The sequence below is a fragment of the Mesoplodon mirus genome, assembly GCF_964341445.2.
Source record: "Mesoplodon mirus genome assembly, chromosome: 10".
In the NCBI taxonomy this organism is placed as follows: Eukaryota; Metazoa; Chordata; class Mammalia; order Artiodactyla; family Ziphiidae; genus Mesoplodon; species Mesoplodon mirus.
In genome coordinates, this window is record NC_138986.1 from 12,032,395 (window position 1) to 12,057,236 (window position 24,842).

The window sequence follows — 24,842 nt, forward strand, 5'->3', positions numbered from 1 at the left end:
ATTTCTAGGTTGGTCCTAAAAGATAATTAGTTTTTCCTTTCTGGCAGAGTAAGTTGAAAAACTCCCATGCAATATTTTCCAAGCACTAAAACCCACCTCCGCAGAAGAACGCAGCTAATCACACAGAAGACGCTGAAGTTCACTGGTAGTTAGAATAACCAGCCACAGGTTTAGAAAATCAGTTTTGTTTTGTTCTTCCCTTTGAGATAGAATTCACATGCTAGAAAATCCACTCACCGAGTGCATTCATAATAAATACATTTCCCACCCATCAAATCAAGCTGAAAAATCCAAGTTATGAAAAGAAGTAAATTAAGGATTAATTTCTACTTTACACAAAACCCTTCATCACATGGTTCCTTGGCAAGTGAAGCACAGTCTGATTCACTGAAGTCTTACTGAGAGGCTTGATTTGGTTAGGAGCACAGATTTGTGTTTAAGTTCTGCCACTTGACAGCTGTGTGACACTGGACCATGTCTCTCACCTCTCCCAGCGTCTAACCACTCATCCATCAGGTGGGCGATACAGACAACTTGACTGCACGGAGTTACTGGCCTGAGATAGGAGCCTTGAGAAGTAGACTCGGAAACCATGAGGATGGAGAGCAGAAGAGAGGATGTTCCTCGGGAAATGAAGGAGTGAAGCCTGAAGGAAAGTAGCCAGGAGCTGGTGAGGGGCTGGGGTGGGGACCAGCCCAGGGAAGAGGAAAGGAGACACAGATGCATCCACTCACTACCTGGAACCAAGTACCATAGAAACAGATGGGGAGAAAGTTACCCACCCTTTGGGAGCTATTATTTCATACTAGGAGCAACCTTATACACAAAGGGATAATTACACAACAATGTGTGAGATAAGGAGAGACCCTGAGAATTATGAGAATATAGAAAGGTGCCTGATGGCGAGGTGGGAAAGGGGGTCAAGGGCAGCTCCTTGGAGGAGCTAAACCCTTCATCACAGACAAGCAGGGGTGAGCCTGATGACAGGAGCAGGTGGGATAGGGCAGTTTGCGTGTGTGGTCTACGTGGGTCCTCTCTGGCTGAGGGAAAACCCAAAGAAAGAAGTGGAACCTACAGGAAGTTTGGTGTTGTAGCTAAAGGTCGAGGTGCGGAGAGGCTGTCAGGGACTTTATCTTGTAAGCAATGGGGTCCACTGGGGGATTTTTAATCCTGGTAATCCCATGGTCAGATTTGCTTTTTAGATGCAAACCTCTCTCTGACCTTGTGCAGAAGAGGCATCTGAGGAAGGGCAAAACCCACAGCCTCTGCAGCCTTACAGGGAAGAGAGAAGACAGTCCTGCTTACACCCCTCATCCCTCAGCACCTGCATACCGTGTGCTGGAAATTCAAACGGCCAGGGTGACCGCAGCATTTCACAGTGCCCTGCCTTGGCTCATGCTGACCCCTGGCCTGGAATTTCCTTCTCCATTCCTCTCCTGATTAACTCCTCATTCTTTAAGAAGCAATGCAGGCACCCCCTCCTCCAGGAAGTCCTCCATGACTACACAGGAGGCTAAACTTCACGTATGTCTTCCACAACACTCTGGAATATCGTCTGCTCTGAATTCATTCTATTATGTTGAAATTATATGCTCAGCTGTCTGTCACTCTGCTAGACTGTGAGCACCCTGAGGGCAAAGACAGCATCTTTGAATTCCCAGTCTGCACCCTCGCCGGGCCCAGAGTCTGCACTGAGTAAACGTTCGCTGAACTAGACTGAATGTTAATCTCCTGCCCTCGGCCCGTCCACCACGTCCCTGCGGCCTGCTGAAGGAAGGCTCGACCTGGCCCAGCTCCTCCGTAATCTGGCCTTGTCTCCCTCAAACCTGCTTCTCGAAAACCCTCCGATGCTTTATTGCCCAAATGGCTTGCCCCCACGCCTCTCAGATCACATTTTCCTCGAGGCTTTGTTCATTTTTTTCTCCCTTCACCACAGTCTCCGATGGCCTAAGTTCAATCTCTCCTAGTTATGATTTTCAAACTCGAATATTGAAAATGAAGCCTGCGGTGGTTCACAGAACCCAGCCAGTCCCAAACCCACCCGCTGCCAGTTTTCTCTTCCCAAGATACCACCTCCCTGCCCCCCACCTCCTCCCTCTCAGCCTCACTAACCCCAGGAAGTGAGAAAGGCCCAGAGAGTCGGGATGGGGAGGGCAGACGGCTGGCAGGAGGCCAAGACCCGCCCAAGGGCAGGGAGGTTTTGTCCTTGTTCACTTGTTTAAAATAACAAACGGGAAGGAAAGGAAAGTACTAACTGGACTTAGTTTACAGCTTTCTCCCTCAGGACTTCAAAAGGAATCCAACATGTGGACGGTCTGCTCCACGTTGGATATGCCCAAATGCAAGTTGCATCATCCTGCCCCAGAGTCGCCGAAAGGCCCAGGGACAAGCCCGTACGATGGCCGCTTTTAGGCAAAGCATGTCCCTACACACAGCGGTATGAAACTCAGCCATTACTACTGTGATAGTCTTTTTATCTGGAAAGGGCACTGACAATGAACTCCCCTGCCGCAGCACTTCCAAGAAAACCTGTTCCAGAGACTTCCCTCTCCCATGATGTAATATGCACTCTCCGTTCAGCTGTTACAAGGCTGTAAGTGACTATAGCTGAGTTTCTTGGGATCTCTGGGGGAAAGCGCTATGTAAATAAATATTTTCTATTATGTAAAATAAAATACAGTGAAGTTGAGATTTTTAAATGGTAACTGGATAAAGCACAGCTCAGTACTTTAGAGAAAACTATATATTTATGGGATATGTAGATCAGGTTCTTACTGATCTTGATTTGTAAATGCCTTTGCCTTTGTAGCATCGCAGAACATTCTCTAGTCCAAAACCATCTCATAAAAGCAATTCTAAGCATGTGCTTGTTTGCCCCCTTAATGCTTCATACTCTCTGTGTCTGCAAGTAAAGAGCAAACAGCTCTCTTCACAACCGTCTGGCAAAAGAGTTAAGGTCAGTGGGTATAGCAAATATAACTCATGTTACCCACCGCAAGCCTTCTGGGAAAACATAGATAAATTACAACCTTAACAATTGCCAATATGGTAGGGAGAATATTTTCAGGTGGAATGTCTAAAGATCAACCCAAATTGTTTCTTACCAGACATTCAGAAGTGTAATATGAGAAGGTGAATGTGTGCAGGGGAGGGGAGTAGGGGAAGGGGTGAGAGCAAGGGGGATGGGGGAGGGGAGAAGTGAAATGAAAAATCAGCAGTTTTAGGACAGTGTGCTTAAAATAACTGATGTAATGATTCTGTCAAAGAATGCATAATGGGCCACAAGTAATAATTACCCTTTCTTTAAAAAAGCTTCTCTTGGTACTTCCCTGGTGGCACAGTGCTTGAGAATCCTCCTGCCAGTGCAGGGGACATGGGTTTGAGCCCTGGTCCGGGAAGATCCCACGTGCTGTGGAGCAACTAAGCCTGTGCACCACGACTACTGAGCCTGCGCTCTAGAGCCCGTGAGCCACAACTACTGAGCCCACGTGCCACAACTACTGAAGCCTGCATGCCCAGAGCCCGTGCTCCAAAACAAGAGAAGCCACCGCAATGAGAAGCCCGCGCACCGCAACGAAGAGTAGCCTCCGCTCGCTGCAACTAGAGAAAGCCTGCGCGAAGCAGCAAAAAACCAACGCAGTCAAAAAATTAAAATAATTAATTAAATTTAATTTTAAAAAAGCTTCTCTTCAGGCCAACCGACCACCCTAGACCCTTGGATTTGTGTAGGGATTTATGTGAAAGTAATTCCCCCCTCCCAAGAGAGAACAACAGCACCACTTTTGACATCATAAATTAAGCATTTACCAACTATGAAAAAAGAAATAAAGTTACATTTAATGAAAATTTAAATTTTAAAAAAATGTTTGCTTGGACTTCTTGTGGCCATAAAGAGAGAAAGAAAAAGGAGGGGGTGGAAAAAAAGGCCAGGAGCATCTCAGTGTTGCCCAATTTCCCATCTCTCTCCCTGGACCTAAACATTTGACAACACACAAGGACCTGAAATCTCCAAGCTGGGCATCCCCTCCATTGGACTAAAGTATGACTTTGAATTTAAATTTAGAGAGCCAGTAAAAGTTAAAACCATACCTTTTCCCACTACAATCAATATGAAATTTTTAATTGGGGCACTTGAATCCATGAGTTGCATCTCTGATGACAGACTCGGATCCTGGAAATTCAGGACCCCAGGGGAGACGTAGTACAGAGAAAATTCAGGAAAAGCTATTTCTCCTTCTCCTCAAGCTTTTTGATTTGTCGTGTAAATGTGACACAGCATGACATCGCTACATGCCCCAGACAGAAAGCCACGCGGTCGGGACCTGTCTCAATACTGGCCCTCTTCCCAGACATGAGCAGGGTGAGGCTTCCGGGCCAGAGCAGGCCAAGGGCAGAGATGTGTCTGTCCCCAGAAGCCGTGTCCTTGGCAAAACCCCCCAAACCCTTCCACTCCCGCTATTCTCCTTGGCAGTTTCAACTTCCCTTCCAGTTCCTTGGAAACACTATTTTGTAGTTTGTTAGCTGGCACTCCTGAAATAAATAGCATATTCTGTTTCAATTCAGGAGCGTAGGAAACTATCTTTAATATTCTATAAAATTAGAGAAAATGATGTACTCTGAAAAACATTTTCCATATAAATTGTTAAACTTCTGCTGTGTTACTCTGGGCCAGGCCTTCAGAACTGCACATCCAGATCAGGGCCATTCCACCACCCAACACTTTTCCCTGCTTCAATTTGCCCCTCACCAGCATCACCACCGCCAAGCCACTGCCAGATTAATCTTCCAAAGATAATGCATTCATCACGATTTTCCTCCCAACTTAAAAACCTATATTCCTCCCTTAGATCTAGAGGCTATAATAAACCTTATATCCCAGGGTTATTTTTAAGACCCTGAAAAAGCTGCGCCAGTACCCGTCCCACCCAACCACCAGCTATTCATCACTTCCTAGCCCACACCTCTGCTCTCATGTGCTCAGGAGCCTCAAGCAACCACTGTTACTCCTACAGTTGACCCTTGAACAGTAAGGATTTGAACTGCACGGGTCCGCTTATACGCAGATTTTTTTTAGTAAATACTACATGCTACAGTACCACACGATCGTGGTTGGCTGAATACAGAGGGCCAACTATAAGTTATACACTGGAGGGTTGGAGCCCCTAATCCTTGTGTTATTCAAAGGTCAACTATACCTCCAAATTGTTCTACCATGCGCCCCACTCTCCTCGCAGCCTGGATCAGCTTTCATACCAACAGACCTCTTAGCAATTTTTTAAGGCCATATCCTTCCAGCCTGGATCAGCTTTCATACCAACAGACCTCTTAGCAATTTTTTAAGGCCATATCCTTCCAGGAAGTCTCCTCCATCTCCTCTAGATCACAGCACAGCTCAACCCCTGATGCCTCACAGCATTTGATGACTATGCTAGTTGGTACTAACTTATACCATTCTAGAATATTCTTTAGTTTCATGTTTATGAGGCCTGCTTTCTAACTAAATAATACATTTTTTTAGAAACAGGGTCCATATTTTATAATTATTTTTATATTTTGAAGTTATAGGCATCTGTTAGGTATGTCGATATCTGAAGATGGACAAATAAGCGAGAGGGAAGAATTGGGAAGGGAGAAAGACGACACAGGATATCAGAAAAGGAGAAGGCAACGGTGGATCCAGGTATGAGCAGAAGATCTGTCTCAACTGTGCCATCATTTAGAAATACTTGAAGGGGCAAGAGATGGGAATTACTTGGTTATTTTGCTACTGCCAATTGATAAATCCCAAATTCTTAGTGTAACACAAATATATCACTTGAATGCATGCCTTTCATCAGTTTCTTATTTACAGCCAGAAATTTCTTTCTACACATTCTAAGTTCTTCATATATATGCAGGCAGAAAACAAATTCTAAGCAAGGTTAAATATTCAAACACAAAATAGAAGATTGATAATGTACTGTTTGATTTGTGATTTAAGTCAAACGCTATAGGGAAAATTCTTTTCTGATGGGGTGTCCAAATTGTTGTATTGCCATGGATTTTTTTTTAAAGAACCTGGTCTCTCTATAATAATTTACAAAGTAAAAAGAATGAAAAATTCAGGAACACACCAACCCATCTTCGCCCTATCCCTCTTCAAGTTCCCAAATCATCTGACACTGATTTTGAAGGGACTGTAGTGGATACTGTTGTGTACCACCAGACCTCTCTTTCAAGACAGAGGCATCCTTTCCCTTAGCTGCTCATGGTGCAAGAGTGGGAACCCACCTCTTCTGAAGGCAGCTGCTTTGACCAGTAGACATGGCATGACACGGCATGCCTCACTGGAAGCAAGCAATTCTGAATGGCCACCCTAGCTCCCAAGCCCCCTGTAGGATCAGCTCAACACAATTCAACGAGTCCCTCCTTAATCATGCTCCCTCACTCCCTTACTCCTGAGCACGGTCCTAATAAAACTCCTCACATGCAAATCTCTACCTCAGGGTGTTTCCCAGGGAAACTGAACGAAGAGAGGGGTGCTAGAAATTTCACCGACACTTGTGTAAGTGCTCAGGTTGTCTGAGTAAAGGAAAATAGAAACTAAGCTTCTCCCTCTCCTCTAAAATGCAAACAGCATAGAAAGTAGCTGTTTAATTATGTGAATGTGGAGACAGGCCAAAGAAAGCATCTTCCTTAGCACCTTATCTGTTATAAACAGAAAAAACAAACCAAAAAATTAGTGTTTTTTTTCTAATCCACAGACACAGGAATAGCTGTATTATACCAAACTACTCTTTCTCAGCCATCTTCTGTATTAGAATCGCATGTGTCTAATCTTCCAATAGTTTTACCATATAAATTTTGTTCCCAAAGTGCCAATATATGAGAGAATCATCCAGGCCAGGAGCTACTCAACACGAGGGAACAAGATTTGGTCACAAATGTCCATATACAGCCACCAAAGGTTGCAAAGCACATCACATCCCTCATATGACAAAACTGCAGCCATTAAGTACTTGAGCCAAAAAGCCACAGAAACTACTCCCTGTAGAGGTGTAGGAACCAGTTCCCCCATCTGAGTCTGCCCCGAGTGACATGAGCCATGGGAGGAAACACTTGTAAATAACCTGTACCTGGTTTTCTATGGCTTTCCTGTTCTTTGGGTCGCTCACCACGGACAGCTGTAACTCTGCCATCTTCTTCATCTTGCTATCCATATCTATCTTCTGAACGAGGTTTCTGGTCTGGTTCTTCAGCAGCCGAACTGTGTCCTCTTTGCCGTGCTTCTTTGCGAAAAGGGATGCGCAGGCCGAGTGGATGGCAGTGACCCAGTTCTCCAGATCTGTCTGGCTGGTGGCCTAAACACAGGGGGGAAAAAAGCAATTTGGAACTGTTTCACCACAAAAGTGTTCTCTAAAGTGGCAGGCTGGGCTTGAATATGTAAAACCCCCAAGTACCTTCACTTCATAAAAACTGTTTGTTTTATTTGTTTTTTTTTTTTTTACGGTACGCGGGCCTCTCACTATTGTGGCCTCTCCCGTTGCGGAGCACAGGCTCCAGACGCGCAGGCTCAGTGGCCATGGCTCACGGGCCCAGCCGCTCCATGGCGTGTGGGATCCTCCCGGACCGGGGCACGAACCCGCGTCCCCTGCATCGGCAGGCGGACTCTCAACCACTGCACCACCAGGGAAGCCCAAAACTGTTTAATTTTAAAAACACACACTCACCACAGGTCCACAGGCTTCCTTTACTCCAGAGGGCCTGTGAGAACATCGAGGGTGACACATGGCCCCAGATAGAACGGGAAGACAAACTACTGATAGAATCAAGCTGTACACCAGCAATAGGGGAGTAATAAGAAAACCAGGGTTTATCCACGCAGTGTACATCATGCTGCTCTCTAAAAAGCACTTTATCGTCATAATTTTAATAGGATGAGAAAATATTAGGACTAAATGGTTACACTGTGAAGCCTGGATATGAAATTTCATCTACGGTATGGACTCAATTATGAAAAATAACAATAAAAGAACATTTCGGGGAGGACACAATAATATTAAAATAGTCGTCTGTGAATATTGGGAATGTGGAGAGTGGTTTTCTTTTTCTACCCTTCAGTACCTTCAGACACAATGACCATATAGTATTTTCATATAAGAATATTTTATTTTAAAAACAGTAAAGAGGGCTTCCCTGGTGGCGCAGTGGTTGAGAGTCCGCCTGCGAACACAGGGGACGTGGGTTTGTGCCCCGGTCCGGGAAGATACCACATGCCACGAAGCGGCTGGGCCCATGAGCCATGGCCGCTGAGCCTGCGCGTCCAGAGCAATGGGAGAGGCCACAACAGCGAGAGGCCCGCGTACCGCAAAAAAAAAAAAAAAAAAAAAACAGTAAAGAAAGTCTGAACAAAGCAGAATGGGCAAAGATGTATGATTCTAAGCAGGCTGAAACACACGTTCAGTTTCCCCTGATGCCCAGAAATAACCACACACGTTCACACCACGAGGTTAATCCTCCAGTGACCTGTGGGATCGTACAATGGGAACTACTGGGAAAATTTCTTTAAAACTAAGGATATTTTTCCTGAATCACAAAATAAAATATTCATTTCATACCTCCCCCTAAGTCCATGCAGATTTAATCCAGTGTATTTACCTTTCCTACAATTCATATGAACACCAGTTTGTTACTTTGCTTTAAAGCACCACAGAAAGTTCAAGCAAACCTTTCTGTTAAAAGAAGGAAAATCAAACCTTAGGCCCTGACTCTTTTCAGTCAGGTCAGGTTGAGGACAGCAATAAGGCTAGGGGCCCAGGGCGTTTACCAGGTTAGTGCTGGGAAATCCTATTGCCCAAAACACTTCAGAGAATTCTAGATTCCAAAGAATCTAGAATCAAAGGGGTCCAAAACAACTATATTGTTCTAAAGGGGCCCTGGGGGCAGCCAGGACCAAGCTTATCAGAGACCTGAATCGAGGACCTAGGAGGTTTTCCATGAAGCTTCCAGCCACATAGAATCTATAGCTCATGTTGTGTCTACACCCAGTACTGGGTTTGGATTCGGAGGCATTTCAGAAGCACACTTCACTTCCTGGCTCTCACCCCCACTTCTCTGGAGTTAATTCATAATAACAACAGTCATAATAGTTAGAATTTCTTTAGCACTGAACACATGCATATCATATTGTTTACCCTTAAAACAATCCTAGAAGCTATTATTATCCTACGGGTTGAAGGGTCTGAAGCTCAGAGAAGTTCAGTAAGTGTTGCAAGATGATGTGCAGACTCGGCGAGAACGCCAGGATCCACACCTCAGCCTGACCCTCCTTTGCTAGAAAGATTCTAAGAATCATAACAGTAGATAACCTGAACCTTAACGGCCTAAGACCACTTCCACAGGGTAATGAGACCCTACAGTATTTGTCAATGAGGGTTTTCCTGAAAAGCATCTTCACTGCCACTGGGATTCTTGGGAAGAACTTAAGCCTCTACTGTCCATTTTCTCTGGGTTTTCACTTAAAAACTTCCACTCTGGCAACTTCGGATCTTGTACTCACTAGATCACGGACTAGGCCAGAACAGGATCGTAATTTTTCTCTCTTTGTATCCTGAAGAGCAGCCCAGGGGCTACAGCCTGGCATTTCATGGGCAGGCATCCAAGAAGTGTTTGCTGGATGAATGGCTGCATTTGCAACGACCCTGCGGCACCTGGCAGTCAGCGGAGGCCAATTTTCTTGCTTAAACCTTAATCCAAAGTCTGACAGCTTTTAGTCTATTTCAAATTGCTAAGTTGTGCCTCTTAATTCTGGTCCTTCTCATCCTAGCAGGACACAAGCTATCGCCTCCACCCTCCATTTAGAAAGCTCAGCAGATGGGCATCATCAGAAAATCCACAAACAACAAATGCTGGAGAGGGTGTGGAGAAAAGGGAACCCTCTTGCACTGTTGGTGGGAATGTAAATTGATACAGCCACTATGGAGAGCAGTATGGAGGTTCCTTAGAAAAGTAAAAACAGAACTACCATATGACCCAGCAATCCCACTATTGGGCATACACCCAGAGAAAACCAAAATTCAAAAAGACACATGCACCCCAATGTTCACTGCAGGACTATTTACAATAGTCAGGTCATGGAAGAAACCTAAATACCCATCGACAGATGAATCGATAAAGAGGTGTGGTACATGTATACAATGGAATATTACTCATCCATAAAAAGGAACGACACTGGGTCATTTGTAGAGACGTGGTTGGATCTACAGACTGTCATACACAGTAAAGTAAGTCAGAAAGAGAAAAACAGGACTTCCCTGGTGGCGCAGTGGTTAAGAATCCACCTGCCAATGCAGGGGACATGGGTTCAAGCCCTGGTCCGAGAAGATCCCACATGCCGCGGAGCAACTAAGCCCGTGCGCCACAACTACTGAGCCTGTGCTCTAGAGCCTGTGAGCCAAAACTACCAAAGCCCGCGTGCCTAGAGCCCATGCTCTGCAACAAGAGAAGCCACCGCAATGAGAAGCCCATGCACCACAATGAAGAGTAGCCCCCGCTCGCCGCAACTAGAGAAAGCCCACGTGCAGCAATGAAGACCCAATGCAGCCAAAAATAAATAAATTTATTTAAAAAAGAAAAGAGAGAAACAAATATTGTATATTAACGTATATATGTGGAATCTAGGGAAATGGTACAGATGAACCAGTTTGCAAGGCAGAAATAGAGACACAGATGTAGAGAACGAACGTATGGGCACTAAGTGGGGAAAGTGGTGGGAGGGGTGGTGGTGGGGAATGAACTGGGAGATTGGGATTGACATGGATACACTGATATGTATAAAATAGATAACTAATAAAAAGTAAAAAAAGAAAGCTCGGCAGTACCTGGAAAAGGTAGACATCTCCAAAGGAGTTGCTGAGGCAGAAGACATTTTCCTTCTTAGGATGTTCTGGGACGGCCTGCACTATGCTGTCTTCTGCAAACAGGGCACACCGAGGGGCACTACTCTGATCCATGGAATTCTTCCCGTAGGTCTCATAAAACAGCAGGGTGCATCCTGTGAAAGAGAGAAGCACGGTCCTTATCACATGTCCCGAGGATCTATCTAGGAAAGGAATGAGAAGTAAAGGATACGGACAGACAGAAGGAAGGAAGGAAGGAAGGAAGGAAGGAAGGAAGGGGAAGGGAAGGAGGGAGGAAAAGAAAGAGAGACAGAAAGAAGAGAAAAGAAAAGAAAAGAAAAAAGAAAATGACTGAATGAGACTGTTTACCACAAAAGGAAATTTTGGTATCTAAATTATGCCTAGTTGTGTTAGCATCAACCCAGATGAAAATGAGATGTTTCTTGTAAAGGTAATACTGGTAATAACAATACCAAGCATTTATTGTTGCTTACTCTGTGTCAGGAATTCTTCTAAGTATTTCACATGCTCTGGCTTATTTGGTGCCCAAAGCAGCCTTAGAAGGCAGGCGCAGTTATTAGTCCCATTTTACAGATGGAAAGCCTGAGAGTTTACACCACTTTGCAGGTCCCATAGCTGGACTGCAGTGGAGCAGGATCTGAACCCAGGCACCCTGGCCACAGAGCCCTCCTTCATAGCCACAGCACCACACTTCTTAGGAGATCTAAATGCAGGAGACAGAAGAAAACCCCGTATTCATTAACTAAGCGAACTTCTACACTTAAAATGTGGGGTCACAAGAAACTGAGTTCACCTGGGGCACTTTGCCATTTGTGACAAAGTACCCAGTTTATTCTCCAAATGCCACACAGAATAACTTAATTTTAATATATTCTCTTATCTCACAGTGATAGGAAATGTTACTACCATCTTGCTAATTTAGACTGAGAGGAAAATGAAGCTACACGTCCCTGTATTTTATTTTATTTTATTTTATTTATTTATTTATTTTTTTTGCAGTATGCGGGCCTCTCACTGTTGTGGCCTCTCCCGTTGCGGAGCACAGGCTCCGGATGCGCAGGCCCAGCGGCCATGGCTCACGGGCCCAGCCGCTCTGCGGCATATGGGATCCTCCCAGACCGGGGCACGAACCCGTATCCCCTGCATCGGCAGGCGGACTCTCAACCACTGCGCCACCAGGGAGGCCCGTCCCTGTATTTTAAAACGTTACCCTAAAGTACCACTACATATGCTTTCAGGTACATAGCTTTCCCCTAATAAGCTACTAAGATATTCTAGGCAGAAGTTACTAGGGATCTGGTTTGATAATTCGATAGGAATGCTTTCTAATGAGATGTAATTTTTTTTTTTTTTTTGTGGTACGCGGGCCTCTCACTGCTGTGGCCTCTCCCATTGTGGAGCACAGGCTCCGAACGCGCAGGCTCAGTGGCCATGGCTCACGGGCCCAGCCGCTCCGCAGCACGTGGGATCTTCCCGGACCGGGGCACGAACCCATGTCCCCGGCATCGGCAGGTGGACCCGCAACCACTGTGCCACCAGGGGAGCCCGTGAGACGTAATTTTTAAGCAAATTCTAAAATGCTCACAAGTATGTTTACTTGTTGAATATCCCTTAAAACCTTCAACCAATCAACATTTCTGAGCACTTCTCATGTGCTGATGAATGATATGGTACCATCATGCTATGGGCACCATCCCTTGCTTTGAAAATATTGGGCTGGCCGAAAAGTTCATTCCAGTTTTCCCATAAGATGTTATGGAAAAACCTAAATGAACCTTTTGGCCAACCCAATACTTTCCACACTGACAGTTAATGAAGCAGTAGCCTGCTTTCCCCTGCATTGTAAATGCATGGGGTCCACTTCATGGCTGCTTTACCCTGCTACATTATGAGTCTTCATTCATAAAAGTTTACATGTTTTGAAAACTATCTCACTCTTACCGGTTGCACTTCTTCCCTTGAAAACAGATCTTAATTTGGATGAACAAGTTTATATAATGGAGCCCAGCGTAGCACAGAAGCCAGGAGAAAAAAAATGCAGGACCCTAGCTCAAGACAGCACTTTCTCCCTCCATGGTACTTTCTGATCTCAAGAAGCACTGAGCGATCTCTCCTCCCACAGTCAAAACTCACCCAAACACAGAAGCTGTGAGAGCCTCTTAGAACGAGGGAGAGGAGGAAGAGGTTTATGGCCAGAGCTGCTGCGGCAGGTCTGAGCCTGTCTTTTCTTCCGGCCACTAACGGACTTAGAAACAATCCCCAAGTCTTTCCATCAGGAAAAGCCTGTGCGACATCCCATGACCATGGGACCCGAGGACAACAGAGCAACAGCAGCTCCACCCAACTCCCAATTCTCTCCAAAGGGTTCACGTTCACTTCCCAGCGCCCCTAACGCTGAGCTCCCAGGGGCGGTGGTTTGAATCGCGGCATCCAGAGGAAATGAACGCAATCTTGGGCAGATGCCAGAACGCTGCCAACTCTAACGTCCCCCTACGCCCCACCCTGACAGAACGCAGCTCTCCCGGGGAAGCGTGAAACCAAAACAGGGCATTTCGCTTTAGAACCAGGCCAGTATGTCCAACAATTTGCAGAATTTTGTTGCCATCGAATTTAAGGAACAGGAAACCAGTCGTAAGTCTATTACATCGAGTTTTACTTAATCTGCATCTCTGACGCGGGGGCGATGAGGCTGATGGAAAGGGGCTGCGCGCCGAGGTCAGCAGAGCCTCCCGGGCCCACCCCACCCCCCAGTGCTGTGGCCATCAGCCCTGCCCTGTCCACCCCCCCAGGAGCTGGTGTCAGCCTGGGCAGTGGTCAGTGGAAGCAAAAAGAGAAAACAGATCAGAACAGCACTGGAAGCACAAGAAGAGAAGAGACTGTATTACTAGAAATATCACCAGGGAAAGGAGAGAAATTAGTCTCGGTCTCCCTTCAAATCCACCTTCTCAACCCACACTCATCCGTCCTCCCTGTCACAGGCACAATGACCAGCATCCTAAACTTCCTTTATGAACCCCCCTCCTGACCTCGGTTATGTACTGTGTGTTTTGAGGGACAGCTTTAACCCCCTTGCCAACTATTCTGCCCAGGAAGTTCCCTGTGAACCGCACGAAAATCCACTCATTGGAAAAGACAGATGGAAAGCGGAATTACCCTTGTTAAAAATTTATTACATCCTCCAAACCCTAAAAAACATTTGCACCCTTAGCATACCTATACATTCGACGTAGGTGGGCAACCAGATGGTTGGCTGATAGCCGCTCTCTCTGAATAACACTGTTTCTACTTTAGTTACATAGAGACTCCAAGGATAATTTAAAAGTTCTGCTTAAATGTACGTGTGTGTGTGTGTATATATATACACATATATGTTTTTAACTATGATTAAATGAGATAGTTAAGTCCAAATATTACAACTTGGATTCTAAGCCAAGAAAGTTGAATTCAATATATTGAATTCCCAGAGGAAAGAGGTGTAGAAAACCATATGGAAAAGGTTATGCTGGCAAAAAAAACATCTCTATCCCATGCCTTTCCTTGGCTGCAAAGGAAACAAAGGGATGTGTGCTTTATAACATTTACCCCTACAAAGCACCCTTTATCCACGGGTCTTCAAGTGTTTAACCGGCAAGGGCTCAGGAAGGACTGTGGATCTTGCAATCGTCAGAGACAAGTCAGGACCATCCCTGCCCCCGAAGTCAGCAACCAGAAGTTCCCCGGGGAAGCTGCCAGGATGGAAGACAGGGTCCTGGAGACACCCTCTTCCAAACTTAAGTGATCCCTGCCTGAACTTCCCCCAGGAAGCCTCCAACACTCTGGCGTTGCACAAATGTCTCCAGTAGCAGGGAACTCAGGAAGGCAGTGGGTTTGTTTGGTTTTTTTCTGTTGTATTTTTTACATTAATTCACAATCAGCTTCTTTTCCATTTATTAGTCCTATCCCAACCTCAGATGAACCAGAATAAATTCAGTGTCTCTTTTACCAGACTGACACATCCTATGCATGACACATTCTAGAACACAGTGCACCCACTCTAAATACCGCACGAATGGGATGCAGCTTCACGCTTTGAGTCACAAACAATTCCAGACGCTCATTCCCCTGAGGGGCATTTTTCACTCCCCTCTTCAGCTGGAACTTTTACAAGACCCACTGGCTCGTTGATGAACAAGTCTCCTGCAATATCCTGCCCCTAAGGAGAGAAACGGCCAACTCTGACCAGGGCAGAGGCAGGGGGGAATGATGGAGCTGCAGACGACATGACATCTCTAATGATGTAGCCAACAACCGTGTGTGCTCTTTAAATCGTATCTACTTTCATTTTAGCCTCATCACAGTGGAAACCCATTGTGAATGGCCTGCAAATCGAACCCTCAAATCTTTTTCACTTGTAATACTTTGCGGCTATACCTCCCTATCCTGTACTTGGGTAGCTCTTTGATTATTAAAACTTAAAGCATCACTTATCCCTTCAAAATGTTATCTTGCTGGATTTGACCCATAATTCCAACCTTCCAAATCTCTTCCATCATCCAGTAGAAAACCCCGCCTCTCCAGTACACCCAAACTGGGTAAGCTCTTTGCCTTCCTCAGCCACAAGGTATCACAAGGATCCAAATCCAGAGGTTGGAAAAGAGGACTGCATCCATGTGGGATGCCAGGTCTTGGGTTTTATAAACCCTCCAGTTTGCTAGGGAAAGGAGATGAGATGCCTTTGCGGGTGCACCTTTCCCAGAGGGGCTTCTGGGTAATTATGAATCGATGCCAGCTCCCCAAGGCTCACAATTTCTAAATATGGGGAGCACCACAGACAGCTCCGGGCCTTTCACACTCGCTGTGTGCAGACGTGATTTCTGTTTCTGCCTTCTCCCATGACAGGGAAGGGTGGTGGCCGCTAATGAGGTTTGACTTTGCACACCACACCAGGTTCCGCCGACAAAGAGTCACACAACAGCTGTGAAGAAATGCCAGAGGCTGTGGGACTGCTCTGTGTCCACATCTGTATAAATCAACATGATGCTGACCCAGAGCCTTAGATCACTTCAAATAATCTATTCATCCACAATGAGCAAGGTGATTATAATTTTTAAATGGCAATGCTTGTGAGAAAACTTTATCGTCTTAACAAAGCAAATGCTTTCTCCTATTTCCTCTGCATCAAAAAAAGAAAAAATAAAAGCATTTGTTGGTGACGACAATTAGACTCTCAGTTCATAAAGGCGAGGTGACACAAATCAAATAATGCAGATGAAATTCTTAGTTGTACAAGCTGGGAAGGATACCTCTTTGGAGTTTTGAACGTGCACAGAAATTCATGATCTATATTCCAAATAACTAAACTACGTTTGGTAACTTATTTGGGGCTCCCCTCCCACCCCCCAGATGCAGGAAAAGTATTAAAGAATGGTACAGAAATACCTATAATGAGCAATAGTTATTAAATTCAATCATTACTTATGAGAATGAATAATGCATATGAATGTTAAGTGAGGCATATTATACAGGTGTGAGAAGGTATTTGTAGGAAAGCAGGCTGGTAGATTCTGGATCAGATGCCTTCACGTGAACTCAGGTCAACACTGCACTCACTGACACTTCCTAGGAAAGAGGACAGCGGAGGAAAGGACCCCAGGGACTCTCTGGGTGGTGACGATCACTTACCTTTAAGTGTCACCCAGTACTGCTTCCATTTCCTCCGAGCCACCAGCTCCAGCTTCCTTTCCTTCTGCAGAGTGACGAGGGCTTTGAAGAAGAGCCACCCGGCTTTGCGCACCACCCCCTGTTCCTTCTCAAAGAGCAGGTCCAGTTGCTCCAAGGAGCTGAGCGAATCGCTGCTGGATTCGGCGGTCTCTGTGGACGTTTCGAGGTTCTCCGTGTTGGTCCTGCTCATCTCCAGCTCTCGCATGAAATTCTCGTAAATGTTCTGTTGGAGGGGATCGCTGCCGATCGCATGAGCGGATTCGCTTCTGTGGCACAGGATCTGAGCCGAGCCCCCTGACCACAGGGATGCAGATGCCTGGGAGGGCCCCTGCACGTCCACGTTCAGCCCATCCGAGCGACTGTCAAAGTAGTCACTGCCCTCCTTGGATCTCGGCTCCTGTGGGCAACACAGATGACCACCCATCAGAGGTTACATATGACCAAAGCACCCCTTCCTCAATGCGGCATACGTGTTAATAGTGTGGTTTGCTAATACTACTGCTGCAAAGCAAGATTCTTTTTTTTTTTTTAATGCATCTTTATCCATCAAGTCTGCAAATCAGAAAGAATTATAGAAACAGTATTGCTCAACCCAATGTATAGCCTGTGGAATCAATGCTTAAAAAATGTAAACCAAATAACCCTGACTATCCTAAATCCAACCCACAGTTAGCATCAAAAAATGAACTAGTATATTCAAAACACACTAGCGAAGATTTCTGGACTGATACTTCTTTGCTAATTGTGAATCACTATCTTCCGGGAAAGAATTCATGTTCTTGCAGTCTTGTTTTTCTTCTGGATCATTTTTAAGCTAAATTAGATGAGCACTAGTTCCAGACTCAAGGAGGGCGTGGTTTATACAAACTTTTCTTCCCCTCCCCACACTGAGCAGTCTCAGCTTCTCACCCCCTCCCAAGGTCTAGACATTGAGATCTCTAGCATCATATTTTCCCTCTTTGGATAGTGAAAACCATGCACCTGGGGTGCCTTATCCACAAAGGGTAGTGGTTAGCAACTGTAGCTTTTACTTCGTAACAAATATTTTTTACTTGGGGAATTCTTTCATGAAAGGAATGTACTATTAATTCATTCACATTGTTTTATTTGAACACCTATTTTATTTTAAGCACTGGGAATACCAAAGCATGACTCTTTAATATTTATTCTGCCACAAAATCAGACACAGGTAGTTCTAAATAAAATTAATATTTATTCTAATAACCGCTGCCCCCCTTAAGACAACATGCACTGAACAGTGAATTGGCCATGTACAGAGATGAAAACACAAAGTTTTCCTCTAATGTCTAGATCAGAAGTCTAGACATTCAAGAAGAATAACTTGCATAGAGGCCATTCATTGGTCAACAGCAGTAAGGAAATTTTTCAGCAGAAAGTGAGCTAATTTATGACTTAAAAGACACTGACATTCCAAACTTACAGTTTAAATTAAGGTAACTCTGCAGAGAGACTCTAATACTCATCTACTCAGAGGCTAGTGGGTTTTCCTTCTCCATTAAAATAAAAAGGAGGGAAAACAGGATCAAGGACCATTGACTAAAGACCTTATTTTGAATATTCTCCTGTGTGGAGGGGTTTTCTTTTCAGAAACTTCATCAAGAAATCAAGTCGCAATTAGTTGCTATCTTTTGCAGGAAAATCATCAATAGAAAAGTGCTTCTAAATACCCAAGGGCTACAAGCAACTAAGCCCCAAACATAGCTGTTACTAATGAAAATATTATCTTCCGCTCTGTTTATACTATGTCCCATAATCAGATTTATTTATACACTGATGCTTATGCAAGAACAGAGCAAATAAGCCAGCTGTGGTGAGTCACTTGGACAGGAAACTTTCAACATAGTTTAAGGTTTTTTTTTTTTCAATTGTCACTTTGTTGCTCTTCAAAAGTTCTTAGGAGATGAAGGAATACTTCTCATTTAGCTAGTATTGACATTATTTCAGCTATAAATAGGACTCTCTGACCCACAGCCCCAAAACACTGGGATTGCCTCTGGTACCCAGCTGGAGCTATAATGGGGTGTTTCAAACCAAGCAGAGCCCTGCCAGAGAAAGGCATCAAGAGGCAAACTTAAGTGTAACCTGTTAGTGCTCCTGACATTGTTTCTCATAAGAGGGGGACTTAAAGGCACAGCACTAACTTTTAAATGTTCAACTGGAGCAAAGCAAGACAAATTTTCCTCCATGACAAATGGAGAAAGATTGCATTTTAGCATCCATAACTGATTCTTATACACAGACATGAACTTTCCTGGTCTCTAATAAATTTGTAAAGCTTCCTATCTAGAATCCTAATAGCTAGTGACTCATTTTCAGGCTAATAGGAAGGAAGGAAAGAAGGAAGGAAGGGAGGAGGGAGAGAGGAGGGAGGGAGGGAGGAGGGAGGGAGGACAGTTCCTAAACGGTCTCAGCTGGATTTCCTGATCACTGTATTATGGGTGTGAAACTAAGGTGCTATGTTAGACATGTACATAAAGAAGTCTGATTTCCATTTCCACCCCCACTGGATAATCGTAAACAATGGATAACATAACGATGACAAGAGCACTATAGCAAAGAGTAGAGAGGAATTCAAGAGATGTCACTAAATCCGTTGGAGCTAAAGGAAAACTCTTATCACCATTCCTCACTCTCTAGGAAAAAGTACCAAATTTACCATGTCATTCTTCGTATGCTATTGTCCTTTTCACAGTAATGGCCACTGGTCCTCTGCAGAAATTCCCTGTGACTATGTAGCCCTCAAAGGGCAGTGAGAGCCTAAAATTAAGATGGTCAGAAAGGCGGAGTCTCTGTGTCCTGAATCTCCTCTGTAAGAAACTCTGCAGTAGTAGTCACTGCTACCCCTCAAATATATCTGGTCCTCCCCTAGGGTACACGGCAGGACCATTCCCTACTCCCCACCCACCTCCCTTGGAGTTAGGCAAGGCCATGTGACTTGCTTTGGCCAATAAATGCAAACAGAAGTGAAATGTGTCACCCCTGAGTGGGAGCTTCAAAAGCCAACACACGGTTCTTTCTCCCTCTGCCACAGAGGCTTGCGGTGTGCCAGATGGTAACTGCTCTGTGGACCCGGGGTCCCAGAGGGGAACAGTGCAGACCAGAGTTACAGCTTGAATGAGACATAGACTTTGCTTGTGCTAAACCTCAGAGAATTGAGGGCTTTTTGTTACCTCCGCATCACCTAGCCCACCCTGACTGACAGAATGGAAAGTTTACCCAGGACAGGAGCAAGGCCTCACAGGTCTCAGCAAAGCTGCATTAATATGAATAGTTGACCAGCATCAAACACATGCTCTTCTCCAGCACATGTGTGTTCCCTCCCCCTCCCTCTAGCTTTGAATAGTGTGATATTCTTTCTCAGCTATGTAAGTTTTTCCACTGATTAATCTGCTTTCAGGCTCTAACTCCCCAGAGTGGTTGAAAACCCTATAAAAAAAAAAAGGACTGCTCTTTTTACGTCACTTTTTTCTAAAAAGTCAAAACAAATATGTCTACCCATCATAGGAAGATTTTCCAAGCCTAAGCCCTGCTGGCATACAGAAGTCTGTGTGTAAGAGGATAAGCATTTGGTCCTTACTACAGCACACTGTCACAAACTTTGCTCCTATGCACTGACTACATTTTGTAAGGATCCAAACTTTGTCTTCACGTTCAATTGTAAAAGAAAAACAAAGGCCAGAGTTCCCTGGTGGCCTGGTGACTCGGGTTCAATCGCTGGTCAGGGAACTGAGACCCCAGAAGCTGCATGGTGCAGCCAAACAAAACAAAAGAAGAAAAAAGCAAAGGCATAGCCAACGGAAGTGGCATACTTACCAAAAAAGTACATTTTGCTCACCTTTATAAATTATCAAAATTTGACACAAGCATAACTCAAAAGCTGCCTTCATAGGTCACTTTTCAAAAATACAAGATAGTTTATTATCTTAATATTCAGTAACCCCGAAGAAATTACTAGTGTCTATCAACAGTACCTTGGCTATGTGTCTAGGTGGAAAAGGCACACCTTTGAGCTTTAGCAGAAGTGGCTTTGGCCCTGGCTTCTCCCCTAATCAGCCGTGTGTCTTCAAACTCCTTGAACATTAGTTTCTTCATTTTAATATGAGGGGGAGTCCTTTCTAGCTTTCAAATTCAGATTCTTTGATTGTAACCAGTCTGTTCTTAACTTCACAGGCTTACAGATCATCCAGTTAAATCTTTGGATGATACAGACTTGAAGGAGGGTCACTTCCCAGGGTGGCTGGGCAGCGAGGTCCCGCATGGGGCAGAATGTGGTCAGTTCACAGTGGCAAAGGGTCTGCTTTGGACCTGAGTGGAAACGGAGTGAGACACGGCAGAGCCGGGTGTAAGGCAGGCCACAAGCACAGATGAGAAACATGCAAGTAAGAGATGCGGGGGAACAGGCTTAAGGGCCACAGTAGATGACAGCTGAACACTAGTCGACAACACAACACTTGCATCAGCAAGACGGGAAAGCTGTCTGTGTGGGACTGCAGCTCCCCAGAAAGTAGGAGTTCTCTCTCCAGTTATGCTGGACTGCTGTCAGTTGTTTGGGAAATGGCAGCTGAGAAAAAAAGGTCAAAGAAATCTCTACTACAGCACTTAGCAGTTTAGCATGAAGAAGTAACAAGTAAGAAGGGAGCAAATGACTACATTCAGGGGTATGAAGAGTTCTGGGGCTTCCCTGGTGGCGCAGTGGTTGAGAGTCCGCCTGCTAATGCAGGGGACACGGGTTCGTGCCCCGGTCCGGGAAGATCCCACATGCCGCGGAGCGGCTGGGCCCGTGAGCCATGGCCGCTGAGCCTGCGCGTCCGGAGCCTGTGCTCCGCAACGGGAGAGGCCACAACAGTGAGAGGCCTGCGTACCACAAAAAAAAAAAAAAAAAAAAAAAAAAAAAAAGAGTTCTGTAATAGGACAACAATCATCTATTCTTCGTCTCTGTGTAGAGGAGGAGAAAACGGCACAAAGTACAATTTGGGGGCAGGGGACGTGGACCCTATACATAAGAAGGAAATAACTAATGGTAAATTTTATCTGAAACAATCTGCTCAGGGAAGTTATTTTCTATCCTAAAGCTCTATTTAATTTTATAAGTATATATATATACTTATAAGTATATATATATATATATCTATCTAGGATGGTTTAAATGCAGTTCTACTGCATTGAACTGGTCATTCAAATTTCCTTTAACAATCTGACTTATATTGAGTTAAAAAAACAAAACACTTTCTCCCTTCTATAAATTATTAAAAGTAAAAACAAACAAACAAAGAGCAAGCAACTGAAAACCTAGAAATCCCGTTACCTAAGAAGGCAAACTATTACTTTCCTTCCTGATGTCGAAGTCATTTTGTTTCCCCCATTCAAACTTTATATGCCCATTAAAAGGATTATCGTCATCATCGTGATTCTTATTTTCTCAACATCATCATACTTTTGCTCTTCCACGTACTTAGGTCAAGATGTTTTCAAAACTGTTAGCTGCCCCCATGAGGAGGTGGTGAGATTATACATATAGATCACCCACATTTTTTTTCCCGATGTACCAACTCAACAACAGGAATTTTAATTTCTCCAAAGTCATATCGAGCTCAGCAAGGCTACTCATCCCAAAATGACGATCTCTCTCTCTTCCTTTCTGTTTAGGCTTTAAGAATGAGCTCTAGCAAAATACTCAGATCACCAGTTCACTGGGGAAGTCTCTCCAACACTGTCCTTTCTAAGAACCGCTTGGCCAGGTCTTGGGATGCGGCCTGTGGGGTTCATACCAGAGTCCAGGAGACGAGACTGGACAGAACCCGGGAGACTGAAGTCCAGGGTTAAGAGTGAAAATGCACATCTGAAGCAAAAGGAAAGAAAGAAAACACACACACACACACACACACACACCTGCGAACAAGACGTGCCATGGCTTAGGCTAAACTCTTCACTCTCACGCGCTCATTCAAGCCTCAGGACACGCTCTGCAGTAGCTTCTGCTAACTTCCCCATTTTGCAGATAGGAAACCGAAGAGCATCTCTCCTGGCGCTCCAAGCCTGACTCACCTGGAGTCTTCTTTTCTTTCTGGAGAGGCTTCCCGTCCAGTCGCTGATGCGGCGCATCCTGGCTTTCAGGGTGTCCTTCTTGGAGGGCTCCTCGCTCAGGGCCCTGGACTTGCGGCAGGGAAGGGTGAAGGAGGCGAACTGCCCGTGCTCCCCGCGCCCCACGCGGGCCGGCACGTCCATGTCGGAGGCGAAGGAGACGCGGGCGCTGAGGCTGGCGCGCGTGCCCATGTAGTCGTCGGAGAGCCGCAGGGCGGCGGGCGCCAGGCTCCCCAGGGTGGCGTCCGGGTAGGGTTCCCGGAGGGACGAGAGGGAGGCGCTTTGGCTGAAAGGCTTTGGAGCATCCCTGGGCGGGAAGCCGGCGTGGAGGCCGGGCTCGTGCTCAGGCTCCGGTGTGCCGGGCGCCGCGAAGGAGCCCTCGGCCTCGCTGACCTCGCCGGCCGGGCCCCAGGGCGAGTCGTACCAGGAGGACTCGGAGCTGAGCGAGCTGCCCTTGCTGGAGCGCGGACGCGCGGCGGCGGAGGCGGCGGGGGAGGCGCGCGGGCTGGGCGGGGCGCCGGCCGAGTAGCGCAGCAGCTGCACGGGGCCGCCCGAGGCCCCCGGGGACGCGGCGCTGTGCGGGCCGCCGCTGTGAAATTCCACCCGGAGGCACCCGTCCAGCTTGCCCAGCGTCTTGATAAGCACCCTGGGGCTCTTGCGGTCCTCGCCCGGAGGGGTGGACGCGACGCTCTCGTCCCTGCCGTAGCAGTTGAGAAGGTGCCCATTGCAGTCCGTCGAGGCCGCGTGGTTATCCGCCGGTGGGTGCCCGACGTAGTGGAAGCCGTTCTCGGGGGAGAAAGCAGCATCGTTGCCCTGGAAATCGGATCCCGAGGCATTTGTCCTGTGCTTGGAGTAGGCACTGCCTTTGGAGACTTTACACGAGGGACCACCCGGTCGGGATGCATAAGGCTGATTGCTCTTGAAGTGAGAAAGGCAGCTTCGGGCCAGCGACCTGGACTTGTACCCGGCTCCGCTGCTTCCGTGACCCCATCCGTGCAATGACTTGTCATCCTTTGCATGAAGGCCACGGATTTTCAGGGAGCAAGGCTTTTGCTTAGCACCAGTAATAGTATTGCTATGATTTTTAGATCCTTGAAGGCTGTACTGACTCTCGGAGTTCCCCATTTTCACCTAAATTAAGAACAGTAGCATCGGTAAGAGTCACGACCTAAATTAACTTCCACTATGACAGAACTTTCTAAAAATACGTTCTTCACATGACAAAGGAACCAAGCAACTTCTTTCTGAACCTGACACAACTCAGAGACATAGGGACAAGAGTGACTTACAGAATTGGTTCTCCTCCTAAAATGCAGGTCATCAGCCAGATAAACAGTAACTGCCCGCTCCTGTGCTAGTGATTTTAAGCACACGATCTGTTGTCTGATGTTAATTCAGAAACTGAACAGGCATAGGAATCAGCTTAATACAAGAGACCTCCTATAGGCTTGGGATTGGGAGGTTTTGAACCAATGATTCTTGAAGAGAAAAATGAGGGAAAAATATCTTTACTCTGTCACTCCAATATAATGATTTTTCAGTGACCACACAGACCACACAGATATATTTTCATTATACATAAGCTACTGGAAGAGCTCATATAAGTGATTACTGCTGAAAAATAACCACATTGGTAATAACATGACTCTGGGTACCATACTGTGTTGGAGCTTTCGTACCACACAGAGTAGGATATCAAAAAGGATAAGGACTAGAAGTTCTCAAAAACTAAATGAGATGGAAAAAAAGGGAGGAAAATACAAGCTCTCATTCGGGACAGAAAAACATTTTAATGAAACATCTCTAGCGCTTTTCTAAAGACTTTAAGGGTTCTCACTTTAGAACCTGATGACAGAAAAAAGTCTGAAGCTGACTTATTAGAATGTGGGTATTAAAAAAAAAAAACTGTTAGATTCTTTCAATTCCCTTTAAAACCCCAATTTGCTTAAGGAGTCTATTAGTTAAGCCAAATTCAAGGTGAAACTTATCCAAACCTCCCCCCGAACCCCACCCTCAGTTTTTTATTCTAACCAGTATATCACTGTTTGAGGCAAGTTGGAGGTGATACTTCCACTCATGTCTCCAAATATATGTAGTAGGTTTTTCATTTTAATTCTTTTGTACCTAAGAATGTACAGCCAC

The 24,842-nt window shown here is 45.5% G+C and overlaps 1 protein-coding gene across 3 annotated transcripts in view; it reads right to left on the reverse strand.

Annotated features, from left to right (window-relative positions):
• Positions 1 to 24,842, reverse strand: part of TIAM2 (TIAM Rac1 associated GEF 2) — a 227,856-nt gene that overhangs the window by 88,477 nt on the left and 114,537 nt on the right. For all 3 annotated transcript variants that reach the window (XM_082633581.1, XM_082633579.1, XM_082633580.1), the window contains 4 exons: positions 22,665 to 23,831; positions 16,560 to 16,995; positions 10,860 to 11,032; positions 7,116 to 7,340 (listed from right to left, as the gene is read on the reverse strand). In XM_082633581.1, the coding sequence (XP_082489707.1) occupies positions 7,116 to 7,340; positions 10,860 to 11,032; positions 16,560 to 16,995; positions 22,665 to 23,825 (1,995 nt within the window). In that variant the 5' untranslated portion in view covers positions 23,826 to 23,831. The remainder of the gene's footprint in view (positions 1 to 7,115; positions 7,341 to 10,859; positions 11,033 to 16,559; positions 16,996 to 22,664; positions 23,832 to 24,842) is intronic.